Source organism: Macrotis lagotis, chromosome X (genome assembly GCF_037893015.1).
Source record: "Macrotis lagotis isolate mMagLag1 chromosome X, bilby.v1.9.chrom.fasta, whole genome shotgun sequence".
Taxonomy (NCBI): domain Eukaryota; kingdom Metazoa; phylum Chordata; class Mammalia; order Peramelemorphia; family Peramelidae; genus Macrotis; species Macrotis lagotis.
Genome location: NC_133666.1, coordinates 656093100 through 656106628, shown reverse-complemented (window position 1 = coordinate 656106628; position 13529 = coordinate 656093100). Strand labels below are relative to the sequence as shown.

The window sequence follows — 13529 nt, the reverse complement described above, 5'->3', positions numbered from 1 at the left end:
GGGCCCGCGAGAGACGCGGAGATCGGAGCGCTTCGAAGCCGCAGCCCCGCCCCCCGGAGCCCCTTCCGCCGGAAGTCCCCCGAGGAGAAATGCTTCCGGAGGGACGCGGAAACGTGTGGCACCGGCCCGCCCCGCCCCGCCCGCGGCACAGCCACGTCTCGGCCGGAGGAGCCGCCGGAGCCGCCGCCGGGTGAGGACAGCGCCGGGCCCGGGAGGGAGGGCAGCCCCGGCGCTGCGGCCTCTGCTCGGGGCCGCGCCCGGCCTGGGAGCCGCGGACCGGCCCCGGGCCCCGGCCTCCGTGCCGTGGGGCGGGGGCGGCCCCCGGGGGCGTGACAGACGGGGGACACTGAGGCGGGCGGCGCGCGGGACTTGCCCAAGGTCACCACGGGCCTCGGCCGGGGCGCCCGAATTCGAACTCGGGTCTCGCCGGGCCCCTCCCCCCGCGGTGCTATTTACGCCGCGGGCCCCGGGCCGGCCTTCCGGGTGCGGGGCCAGTGCCGGGCCGGCGCCCCATTTCTGCCCCGCCGGCCCCCGCCGCGCGCAGCCGGCCCCCCGGCTGGGCCTTACAGGCCTCGGCACTTGCCCCGGGCGGCAGGGCCGCACGGCTCCCGCTCACCCGGTGCCCGGGCCGGGCCTGCGCCGGGGCCTCCGCTCCGGGCCGCTGCTCCGCCCGCCGCCACGCCTCCTCCTTAAAAAGAGAAATTGCTTCTAAAAGATGAACCGTGGTTTGTGTTTCATACAGCCTGGCTGCCTCGGATCCAATCTTTGTTATGTTTGTAGTCATGTTTTTCCCGGTAAAGTAATATCCAATTTTGTTATTAATCGGTGAACTAGTTTTACTTAGTAAATGTATCTTCCTGTACTGATTGCTTTTGGTGGAGATCCCGCCAGCAGGAACTTGGACAAGTCATGGGTTAAATTTAAGTGCACATGACCTGGAGCTCTAAGCACAGACTGGATTGAAGTTATGATTCTTCCTGACAAGTAGATGAGGGGGAAATGTCCATGCTCGCTTAGCGCCGCTGCATTTGAGCATGGCCCATTCTTTTGAAAACTGTGTAATTGAAAAAAAAAATACTGTTGACGTAAAAAAAATCCATCACCACTAACCAAGTATTTCTGATGCCTGAAGCAAATCTAAATTTAGTCTGCCAGAGGTTTAGAATATAGATAGGCTCCGTCAAGTGTCAAGCCCTATTGGTCACTTTAATTTTCAGGAGAAAAAGTGTATCCGGTTTTAATATCAGCCATCCCCTTTCTCAAATGGATGCCACTATTAAGACCAGCTGGATAAAAGAGAGAATCTGTTTCCTTTGCTGGAGATAAAAAATCCAAAGCCCTTGATTTATGATTGTGAAAGCACTTTGTAACTTTAAAAAGCTCTATAAATCAAATCTGACAACTTCATCAATATTTAAGCACCTACTGTGTGTTTGCTGAACTGTACTAAGCCCTTGGGAGAAGCAAATTTTAGATAAGACATGTCCCTGTTCTTGCAGAGTGGTGGACAGCTATGATACAAATAAAGAAATAATACCAAAGAATAAACAGTAAATGCAGGAGATGTCCATAGTAAGTAATAATTAGGGAGACAAGGGGTTGCTCCAGAAAAGACTTCCTGGAAGAAGTGACATTTGAATCAGAGCAAGAGTTTAACTGGCTATGTGTCAGCATTAGGGGAAAGAACTGAGGGTATCCTGTCTGGACAGAGGGAGGCTAATACATCTTAAAAGGACAGCAGCCAAAAGGGCCAGCCTATGCAAGGGCCACTGAACAAGACCATTTGACTGGAACAGAGGGTCCACAGAGAGTGGTGGTCTGAAATAAGACTGCAGATGAGACCATATCAGCAGTGTAATATGGACTTCCCTCAAGCAATAGGAAGCCTTTGGGTGTCTAATGAAGATAACAAGGATGTTTTAGATCTGGGAATCTGATGGAAATTTTTACTCTCCTAGTCCTAGTGGAATGGAAAAGAGGGTATGGACACAAGAGATTTTGCATCCATATAACTTGATGACCAGATTCTACTAGGGGCAGCTAAATGACAGTATGAATAGAACACTGGGCCTGGGGTCAAGGTAAACCTGAGTTCAAATGGAGCCTCAAACATTTACTCATGTTTGCTTTAATCCATCAAAAAAAGAAATGGCAAATTACAACACTATCTTTGCCAAAAAAAAAAAACCCATAGACAGTATGCTCCGCAGAGTTATGAAGAGTTGGGCATGACTGAACCTAGATAGGTGAGGTTGAGGAGAGAGAGAAGTGTCCCAAAATTTTGAATACAGAAAATTGAATGAATTATAGTGCCACTATAGGAGTTTGAGAAAAAATAAGCAAGTTCATGTTTTCTGTTTGTGTTCTTTATGAAATGGAAATGAAACTTATTCAGTAGGTTTTTTTCAGGCTTAATAGTAGTGTTTTATGGTAGGAATGATATTGAATGTAACATCCTTTTAATCTTTTGTCCTTTTGGCTATTCCTCTTCAAAAATAAAAATGGGGACAGACTATGTGGCTCAGTGGATAGAGAGCACCAGCCCCGGAGTCAGGAGGACCTGAGTTCAAATCTGGAAACAGACACTTAATAATTACCTAGCTGTGTGGCCTTGGGCAAGCCACTTAACCCCATTGCCTTGCAAAAACCTTTTAAAAGAAAGAAGGAAGGAAGGAAGGAAGGAAGGAAGGAAGGAAGGAAGGAAGGAAAAATGCTAAATAGCTTCTCTGTGTAGTTTAACTCATCCCAGGAGCCCTAAGTGTTCATTTTGAAAATGTTCTCCCCACTCCTCCCTTTTGTTTCTGTCTGAAAGGGCTCCAAGCTTCAGGCCCTTCCTCCTCTTTCTACTAACCTCTCTCCACTATCCCTCTTCACTTCTTTTATACCACAGGCCAGGTAAGGCAAATCACTTAACGTCAAACTTCAGTTTCCTCATCTCTAAAATATCTGCAGTGATTACTCAGAGGACCACTGGAAAGGATCCAGTGTGATCTTAGACTTACTCTACTTTCTGGTAAAGTGCTTTGTACAATCTCAGTTCTTTACTCTTTTCTATTTATTGTCTTAGGTGGTATTTGTACTCATGGCCCCTCCCTTAGCTAGTGGTAAGCTCCTTGAGGTCAGGAACTGGGTCTGTTTTCAATTTTGTAGCCCACTACCGAGCACAGCGTCTTGAAGGTACAGTAAGTGCTTAGCACATATAGTGATGCTTAATCATATTCCTTGCATCAAACAAAATCTCACCCACATAGCTTGGAAGTGGTGTTTTCCTGAGAGTGAGGCCTGGGATAATGTCCTGTTTGGTTGCAGGCTGCCTCCTTCACTTCCTGGGTTCCCAACGTCTGACCAACGCCAGCCAGCAGATGGAAACGTTTGCACTGTGTTTTTGAATGGATTTTGACTACTTCTGATGGAGGGGGGAAAGCCAGATTTTGCTCTGGGCTGATTCCTAAGCTCCTGTTTGCCCCACGACTGTCTGGACTCCCAAGCTACCATGGACTCTTCCCCTGCTGAGCAAGGTGGCCTGTTGGAGAGCAGGTCTATCAATGGCATCCCCGAACATACTGCGACTCTGCTGAATCACATAGGCAATCAGAATCAAGCCGAAAGTGGGGAAACTCATTGTAAGTCCTTAATGGTAAAGTGCCATCTGAGCCCACTGATGTTAATTACTAAACTGTTTGGATAATGGTTACTTAAATTCAGAGTTGTTTCTGGTGACAATAATGTATTCCTGTTGTTTTAGTAAGGCTTTTCTCTAGAGATAATGAAATTTCACTGTTTATTGAAATGTTTTACTATTTTATGGAAGCAAAAATTGAAATTCAGATAGTAGGAATTCCAAGAATTTAATTCTTTAAGTAATGAAATTAAGCAGTCACATTATTCTTGATTGTTAATTTTAAAGCTCTTCATTCAAGAGGTCTTATGGGAGGAGGAAAAATAGTGAGTCCCTCTCACTTTAAAATTTCAGTGTTTTTAGGAATCTTAGCTATTTTCCTTTTTTGATGTTTTGTGTGTGTGTGTGTGTGTGTATTAAGCAAAATATGAACCATCCAGAATAGGCAATTCCTGGAATTTTGAACCAACCTTCAATGTTTTTTGTTTGTCCTTATGATGCCCTGATTCTGTGGATATAGATCTAGGAAAAGTAGAAATGCTGTGTGACCACATTCTAGTCACAAAATTGAGACTAAAATTAGTTGAAAATACTTTTTGTTTTTAATTTGCCTTTGTGGTTTTGTTAACTTGGTTATCAAATTCTTAATGAGGGACCATAGAAGAATGATTAATCTCTATTTTCAAATGTTAAAATTTAATTGAACTACTATTCTTTACAGAATGTATTGCAAAGTTGAGTAATATTAATCCAGCCGAGGTATTGTCTATTTTTTTAATCTACCTTTGAAGAATTGAAGTGTACTAATATGCCAAGTGTAATAAGAGAATAAACTGAGCTTCCTTCCTACGTCAGCCACTGAATCAGCTCTTTGACCTCATCTGTGTGAGGAAAGGGCTTTGCAAATCTTAAGGCTCAAAAAAAAAGGAAAAAAACCTTAAGCCTCGGTGTGAGTTATTATCTTATCAAAACACTCATTCTTTTTCCATTTCTTTTAAGAAGGCATTTAAGCACTTAAAACTGGATAATTATTGCTTAAACATAAAGCAGTTACTGGTGACAGTATATTGGTCTATATTAAGATTTTTTCTCTAAAGATAATGAAATCCTGTTGTTTGTTGTATAAATCAACAAAAATGAAATTTTAAGGGGTCGCTAGGTGGCATAGTGGATAAAGCACTGGCCCTGGTGGCGTCAGGAGTACCTGGGTTCAAATCCGGTCTCAGACACTTAATAATTACCTAGCTGTGTGGCCTTGGGCAAGCCACTTAACCCCGTTTGCCTTGCAAAAACCTAAAAAAAAATGAAATTTTAAGCACAGATGGGTAGAAATTTTGTGTTATTTGGTAGCATAAAAGGTGAAATTCTCAGCTCCTCTTTCCACAGAAAGTGTAAAAGGATTAATGAACCCTATAAATTTCTTAATTTGATTATAGTTGCTTGACTTTTAAAAGGATGACTTTGATTTATGCAGAAGTTTATTTTTAAATGAAGTGAAATTCACTTAATATAAACTTATAAGTCCTCCTCTAATTTTGACACCACAGACTCACCTTAACATAGGGGCACAGGAATGCTTGCCTGTGTACATTTTTATAATGAGATCTTAGCCTCACTTGGCTAAGATTTTCTCGTGAATGCATAAATTTTTAAAAATTTCTCAATCACTTTGCACATGTCAGTATATCTAAAACACAAATTTTTATTTCAGAGTCAAAACCAACCATTGAAGAAGTGATACTTTAAATATATTCTTATATGTCCCATAGTTATTGGGTATAAAAATAGTCTATAAGTTGTTTGAGGAAAATAGTCTGTTGTCTGTATGTCTCTGTCTGTCTGTATTAACTGGCCAGACAAACCTTCCAACATGTTTTCCAACTCCAAATTTCTGATGAATTAATTTGGTATATGTATCCATGATTGTTAATTTAGAAGGTTGGTTGACAAATCTCTTGGTCTAATCTCATTTTTGCCAATATTTTGTGGATCATAAATAGTCTTTGCTAAAATGGGATAAAACTTGTGCTTTAAAAGTGAATTGGGGTGGGGGGGCAGCTAGGTGGTGTAGTGGATAAAGCACCGGCCTTGGAGTGAGGAGTACCTGGGCTCAAATCCGGTCTCAGACGCTTAATAATTACCTAGCTGTGTGGCCTTGGGCAAGCCACTTAACCCCATTGCCCTGAAAAATCTTTAAAAAAAAAAAAAAGATGAATTGAATGGATTGGTTTGGTTTGCTTGATGACATTTGGAGGGGGGAGGTTAATAAGCATTTCAACAAGAATAGGAACTCATAGGGGGCTGTTAGGTGGTGCAGTGGATAGAGTATCAGCCCTGGAGTCAGGAGGACCTGAGTTCAAATGCAGCCTCAGACATTTAAAAATTGCCTAGCTGTGTAGCCTTGAGCAAATCACTAAACCCCACTGCCTTGCCAAAAAAAGAAAAGAATAGGAACTCATTTGACATGCCCTGTACCTGATTAAAGACTGATAGACTGTATGATGGTAGTTATGTTTTCAGTGCTTCAGAGATTGATGATTTAGTTGATTTGGGTTAACCCTTTAATGGCACAGCTCACAATCTTGCTTTCAGTCTGGGGCTGACCTTCAAGACTCACTGTGAATCAAAAGTCAAATGATCCAGGGTTAGTCTTATGGGAGTAAATCTTCCAAGTCCGAGCTCTGAGACCTGTCCTTAGGCACCAAACATAGAGGTTGTCACTGTCTGCTTTTAGCTGCTGGATTCTATATTTCCATTTGCTAGTATAAAGCAAAGAAAATTTAGTAGTATTTCTAATAGACTTAATTTACTTAAATAAACAGAACTCTTTTTAAAAAGCAATTAGCAAGATGTGAGCCTGCTTGTGTCCCTTCAACTTTGAATCAGTTCCTGCTAACTTTTAAGTTGAATGTGATTAAAAAATGGGTGGAGGCAAGAGAATTTCCTCATGAAAATACTAGAGTATCCCAAAAGTGCTTTTTTTTTTCCAGGTGCCAGTATTAATGTTCACCAAGTGTCATTTGAAGGAGGAAACATGGAAGTGCCCAGCAAAGGGGATGTCTGTCAGAATGGACCCATCACCCGACCATTTGGTCCTGATCCATCTCCAGGTGTGGCTGGTTTCCATGACAACCTAAGGAAGTCTCAGGGATCTAGTGCTGAGGGCGTAGTTCTTAGAAAAGAAGCTTTGCAGTCTCTCAAACTCAGTCTTCCTATGCAAGAAACTCATTTGTGTAAGCATCTGTTTACTGTGGTGACCCTTCTCTCCTCTGCTGCATAAAGCTTGCACTCTTTTAAAAGACTTCACATGCTACCTGAGAAAGCATTTTAACTTTCATTGAGGTACCTGGGGTGGATGGGTGGGGGAATAACAGTCTCTTTTTTTTAATCCTATTTTAATTGCTTTTCTAAGATCACATTTGTAAAATGCTTGTTTATTGTTGACTATGTGGAGTTTTTTTATTTACCACATTGGCCTGACTATAGAAGATTTTTTAAAAAACATCATTCGATATATGTGATATGGACTGTACTGCCTTCACTTCCCAACTAAAGGAATCATTTTCTGTTCATGCAAGCACTATGGTTTTTGTCTCACCGCAGAATTATTAGGAAACTATTCTTTGGGCTTGCTTTTTGTGCAGGAAGCATTGACTGGAGCTAGGCTGACTCCTGTAGAAGTATGCCACTGAACTCACCTGTCATAGATCCTGTCTAGCCTAACAAAGCTGACAGATGAATTCTAAAAGTTCCTTGGATATTGGGGATTGATTTAAATCTTCACTAGTATTCAGTATTTCAAAGATCAGTGCTTTGGTTAAGAGGAATACTTCTTCCAACAGCCCAGATCAAAGGTCTTGCATATCTTAGAATAGTCTTTGTGTTGCTGGGGCAGATAGCAAGCCTCTCTGTACTTAACAAGGCTAATCCCTTGGACAGTGGCCATAAAGTGTCGTCCCTAGGCCCACTCTTGCTGTCTTTTAACAACAAGAACAAACCACTCAAAGTGTTTGGAAAGAGCATCCGCCATTTCTTTAAAATGTCATTTTGTTCCAGTATCACTTCTTTAACAGGGTTTGTCCTCTTCCTACTGGGGGTGGGGGTGAGGGGCTCTACTATAATTCACAAAAATGAGAGGAAAAGTCACAAGTTGATTGAGACAATAAAATAACCTTGCACGTCTACAACATCATGTCCATGTCTCACAACAACAAAAAACCTGTATGTTTATATGAAGACTGTTGTCTCTACAGACTCATGCTGTTAGAGAATTGTTTTCCCCTCGTGCCGTCATAGAATTTTTCATGACTATATTCCCAGGATTACTCACAGGCCATTAAGAGAACCACAAAATTGGTCCTCTAGGCCTTCTCTTATAGGCAGGTGCTGCCTTTGCTATTCTCTGCATCTGACTCTAATGTGGTGGTCAGTTTGTAGTCCAGTTACTGAAATATTGTGTCCAATTTGTACAAAGATTTATAAATGCTGACTGAACACCACACAAATCATCTCATAAACAACTTATCCTTACAGGGATTCAAGTAAATCAGGTGTCAAATAATATTTCTCACATATAAAAGTTCAACCATAAGAGATCAGTTTTTTGCAATAGAATGCTGTGGTGCCTCCATGCATTCTTCTTGTGTTAGCTACTGGGAGTCTGTAAGCAGTGATCCTGAAGCAAAGATGATGAGGTGCTGATAACTCCTTTAAGATTCTTTTATGGGTCAGAGAATGTCCAGAAAGAGATTGCAGATAGAAACCATGGACTTTGAGCTTTATTTAGTTTTTTCATTGTTGTTGTTATTATCATTATTATTATTGTGAATGGCGTCTTGGTCACCTCATCATCATTGCTATATTGCTACTTGAATGCAGTCATTAACGTGCTCCCTGGGATGGCCGCAGACCCTCATCTGTCCCATGCTTTGTGCTGTCCTTCATATGATGCCTGCTGTCTTGTGGCCAATGTCACTCTGCAAAGCGGAGGAATAAATCTACTCTCTCTGGCTTTTGTTCTCTGAATTTTATAGGTGCTGTATTTATGATTTAAAGAGATTTTGATGTACTCTAGGTTCAACTGAATCTTCACTTCCCTTGGAAAAAGAAGAGCAGATTCGACTTCAAGCTCGAAGACGACTAGAAGAACAGCTCAAACAGTATCGAGTGAAAAGACATCAGGAGAGAGTAAGAATGTTGTCAGCTAATGCAAAGTGTGATTGAAATGAGCTAGAGCCTTGAAGGGCTGGCCAGCTGCTTGCTGGAATTAGAGAGTCTCTGAGCAGGGAGGGGCCTTACAAATCATGTGGCACAGCCCATGACTGAGGACAGTGTCCTTCAGCCTGGGCACCCAATCCATTGGCACAACCCCAGGTCCCAGGCTTTAGGCTACACACTAAGCTCTCTGAAGAGCTTATGTTTTTCACATAAACTGTGTCTTGCTGCTCCTTTCCTGGCTTGTGCTCACGTGTTGATTGTTTGGCCCTAAATAGAGGACTTTTATCTCAGTTCTCTTTCATCTCATTGATGTTCCATTCTCTCAGTCTGTTAAGATCTTTTTAGATCCTAGTTCTTCCATCTCTTCTGTTGCTCCCCAGTTTCATGTCATCTTTAGATTTGATCCAGTGTATTCTCTGTTAATATAATAGATGCCAGGTCATTGATAAAACTGAAATAATACAGGGACAGGGACAGATTCTAAAGACCACCTTCCAAGTTGACACCAACTCCCTAATGACTCATCTTTGGGTCCTGGTCATTTAGCTGGATCTTCCTCCATCACCTTGTCCTCCCATCTGACACCCCCCCCCCCCAAGGCTATCATGAAAGGATGTAAGATCTAGGGGTCTCACCTCCTGACTCTCAGTGAGTCCCTCTTCCCTTTCCAGGTCCTCAGAAACATTCTTCTTGCTTTTGCTGAATATCTTTTGTCTAGGAATCAGGTTCAGAGGGCTGGCAAGCTGCTGACCTCACCCTGTGACCTTTTTCCGGTACTGAGAGTCCCTTCCCCTTGTCCCCTTTATTGTCCTCCTTCTAAGACCTTGGCTGGCTACAGGTGGTACACTGTTTGCAGCTGCAGTAGCTTCAGAAGGAGGTCAGGTGGTGTTTGGGACAGTGATGAGCTGTGCTCTGTGAGGGTGGATGAGGACCTCTCCCCTTCCCATCTCACATACACAGGCAAAGTCACTCCAAGAGGAAGGGAGCAGGAAGAAAAATGGCTTTTCATTTTAAACATACTGTTTGTTTTTGTCCTTTTCTTTAGTCTAATCAGCCTGCATCTAAAAACCGACCTACCAGCACACTGGATCCTGAGCTCATGTTTAACCCAGAAACCTTACCAAGAGCCAGCCCGGTGGCCATGACAAAAGAATATTCCTTCCTCCGAACCAGTGTCCCTCGGGGACCGAAAGTAGGCAGTTTAGGACTTCCAGCACATTCAAAGGAGAAAAAAAGTTCCAAATCAAGCAAAATCCGCTCTCTGGCAGATTACAGAACTGAAGATTCTGACTCTGGAATTTCCAGTGGAACCTTTCTGACCCCTGATTCAGCCAGGGCCTCCCTGCATCAGAACCGAAGCAGCTTGACATCAGTGGTATCTGAAATCAGCCTGACCCCTGAAGCGGATGATCGCCTGGAGACTTCTTCAGTGGCAGGAGACAGTGTCTCCGAACTCGATGGTAGCGAAGTAGGCCTGAAGCTGGATGGCAATGATAGTGATAGCTCATCTTACAGCAGTGTCTCTGGCAGAGGAACGTACGGAGTGTTGGGCATGGTGGGCAGGCAGGCAACTTCCTACCTGGTCGATGGCCAGGAGATGAGTCCTGATTCAATGGGGCAGTTTCCTTCTATCCGAGATGTCCTGCAGGCCGCGGCAGCTGAGCATCACCAGCCTGAACCCGATGTCAATGGGGAGGCACAAAGTCGCAGAGACAGCATTTCCAGCAGGTAAGACCTAGGTCCCTGGAGGCTCTGCTCACTCTGGTGGAATTGGGCCAGCCCCTGAGCCAGAACCCAGGGGACAAAGCCGAGTGAAGGCTCCTCACCACCCAAAGGATGACTTGACTCACTGCTTTGTCACTTTTTCAAAAGAAATGGAAAAGCATTTTCCTAAAAAGATCACAGGATCTGGATCTTAAACATTAGAGATGATCTAGTCCAATCCTCAGATTTTACGGGGGGGGGGGTACAGGGAGGGGCATCATTTGGGCAGGGTCCCACAGGTTGTAAGCAGAGGTAGGATTTGAACTGGGTCTTCTGAAGTAGTAGATCTCCCCTGGTTTGTGCCATCCCAGCACCTCAGCTCATTGGGCCCCTGCATCACCTTTGGCTCAGCACCTAGTACTGGCTCTTGGGATCAAGTTCAGATTCCCTGACTGGATGTTCACGGCCTCACTGTCTTGGCCTCAAATAATGCTTTTTCTATCTTTAACTCGACAACTTGCCATTTCTCAAACAAACCTTAGTCCATGTTTTTAAAACATTTAAACCTATCTTCTGTCCCCTATTAGACTGGCAGGGCAAGGCAAGGCTTCTCTCTTAGTTTTCTCTGTATTTCTCTCAACACCCCTAGTAGCCCACATTTCTATTGTCAGCCTTTCAGAGCCTGGGGGAAAGAATCTAATATTGAGGAAGCACTTTCCCTCCTGGAACCTGTGGAGCTAAGAGTCATGATAGATTTCCATTTTACAAATTAGAAAAGTAAGACTAAGAACTGGGGAGATTGACACAGGGCCAGAACTCTAATTGGAGCTGGTCCTTGGCACATTCTGCACGTGTGGAGGTTTCTTGGATTAGGATGGTAGATGTAAGCTGTCCACAACCAGGACGGGACCACAGCAAGTTTGTCCAGCTTCTTCATGTGGAAGATGAGGAGACCCGGGCCAGAGAGTGCAATGATAGCTTGTCTGGGCCCCCCCCACGGGTCAGTCACAGCACTGGGCCTCCAATGGCTCTCCTCCCCCAGGACAGGACCAAGTGGGGCTTTGCAGCAGCTGGGGAGGCTCGATCAGAATTTCATTTATTTATTCATTCATTCATTCATTTTGTGAGGCAAAAGGGGTTAAGTGACATACCCAAAGCCACACAGGTAATTATTAAGTGTCTGAGGCCGGATTTGAACTCAGGTACTCCTGACTCCAGGGCTGCTGCTCTATCCACTGTGCCATCTAGCCACCCACCAGAATTTCATTTTCAAGTAGGGACATATATATACATAGCTTAAACAGGAGTCATTGGCTTGGCAGTAGTAGATTATTCTTAGAGATGTTATGTTCTATCTACTAGGGTATGACAGGCTCAGGGGAGCAGCCAAGCCAGGGAGAAACTCCCTCCTGTGTCATTTGATTTGTTTCTCTGATCTTCAGACTCTTCCCCATGTGATAGTGGATTTGGTAGAGGTTTCCTCCAGGAGTCATCACTGTGCCTCTTCTTATTTCCTTATAATCCTTTGTGGAGAGAGAGAAAACACATGTTCTATCCATATAAATGCAATTATCTTTAGATATGATTATTTCTTTAAATACACATTTACCTTTAGGTGCCATCCCATTTCTGTAAGGGTGACCAACCCACTGAAGGGGCAGAGGCAGAGTCAGTGCAGCTCTGCCAGCATCTGATGGGTGACCTCAGAGTAGTTCATGAGACACCAGCCCAGCCCTCTGCTACCTCCAGCAGCCTCCATCTTCCTCCCCTCCCCTGAGGCCCTCCCCACCAGCCCCCTAGAGAATTGCAGCAACTTTCAGCAGACCCCTGTCCTCTGCTGCCCCAGGCCATGTCTATTTACCTGGGCACTGATTGGGGCACCAGCCCCAAACTTCTCGTGGCTGCCTCTAAGTCTGCCGAGCAGTCTCCTGCCCCTGCTTTCAGGCCCAGCCCCTCCTCTAAGAAGTCCTCTAGACTATAGAGCCACCTCTCTTTGTGTTCCTCCAGTCCCACTCCAGGGTGCCTGGACTGAAGTGCTGTTTTGTTTCCTAGTTGTTGATGGTGCTCCTGGGGCCAAGGACCCTGCCTTCTCTAAACTGAGTCTGTGGCGCAGAGCTGTGTTGTGTGATAATGTTGATACTTACTGGCCGGCCTCCCTCTGAAAGCATGTCCTTGCCTTTCAGCATTTCCATGGAGAGCTCTATTGCCGGGACTCACGATGAAGTGCTGCAAGTCCTTAAAGAAAAGATGAGACTTGAAGGGCAGCTGGAGGCCTTGTCTTTAGAGGCTAGCCAGGTAACCATCCACCTTTAGTCTGCCCATGTTACATTTCCAATTCAGCCGAAGCTTATCAGAAGGATTTGTCGCTGACTTAACTACCTCACTAGCTGAAAGGAGCTAACATGCCAAGGGGGCTGAATGGGGTCTGAAAACAAAATCGCTTCAAGACATTAAGCATTTGCCAGAGGGACCTGGGGATACAAAGAGCCTCCCAGCTTCTTCTCCCCCCCCCCCCCCCCGAAAATCTCATCCCTCAAGGAGTTAAGGCCTTTTATGGGGATGCAGCAAGTACAGATTTATTTAGAGGAGCAAGACTCTTGTACCGAGATAGTTGATTCCTACTGAATATTTTTGTGGGGGGGAAATGTGAATGCAGTGCCTCTTTGGTCCAGGAGGAGTGGTGAACTGCATCAGTGCAACTCCTTGGGCTCTTTTCTCCTGTACTGTGGAGTGAGCTGCTCTAGGAGTACATGGGTTCCTCTTGTTTCAAGGCAGAAGGCTTGGAGGGAGGGGGCTGCACCAGACAGCCTGCAAGGCCTGCCTGCCTTCCACCTCTGAGAATATTATGAACTTGTGTTGTCCCTTTGCATCATTCTCCCCAGGCCCAGCACGGGCAAGTCATCCAAGGATAAAAGTTGAAAGGGCTGTTTCCTCCACAGTTCACTCTCATCTCTTAGCAGGCTCTTGGGGCAGTACGACATGATTTACC

At 44.6% G+C, this 13529-nt stretch overlaps 1 protein-coding gene across 3 annotated transcripts in view; it reads left to right on the top strand.

Annotated features, from left to right (window-relative positions):
* Window positions 1–112: 112 nt before the first annotated feature.
* GOLGA3 (golgin A3) overlaps window positions 113–13529 on the top strand; it is a 37829-nt gene continuing 24412 nt past the window's right edge. Inside the window, exons 1-6 of one of the 3 annotated variants that reach the window (XM_074205172.1) lie at window positions 113–190; window positions 3310–3623; window positions 6610–6852; window positions 8694–8806; window positions 9882–10564; window positions 12724–12835. In XM_074205172.1, coding sequence (XP_074061273.1) covers window positions 3494–3623; window positions 6610–6852; window positions 8694–8806; window positions 9882–10564; window positions 12724–12835 — 1281 coding nt within the window. In that variant the 5' untranslated portion in view covers window positions 113–190; window positions 3310–3493. Of the gene's footprint in view, window positions 191–670; window positions 795–3309; window positions 3624–6609; window positions 6853–8693; window positions 8807–9881; window positions 10565–12723; window positions 12836–13529 lie in introns of those variants that run through there. The other 2 variants (XM_074205174.1, XM_074205173.1) reach the window with 2 other exon arrangements.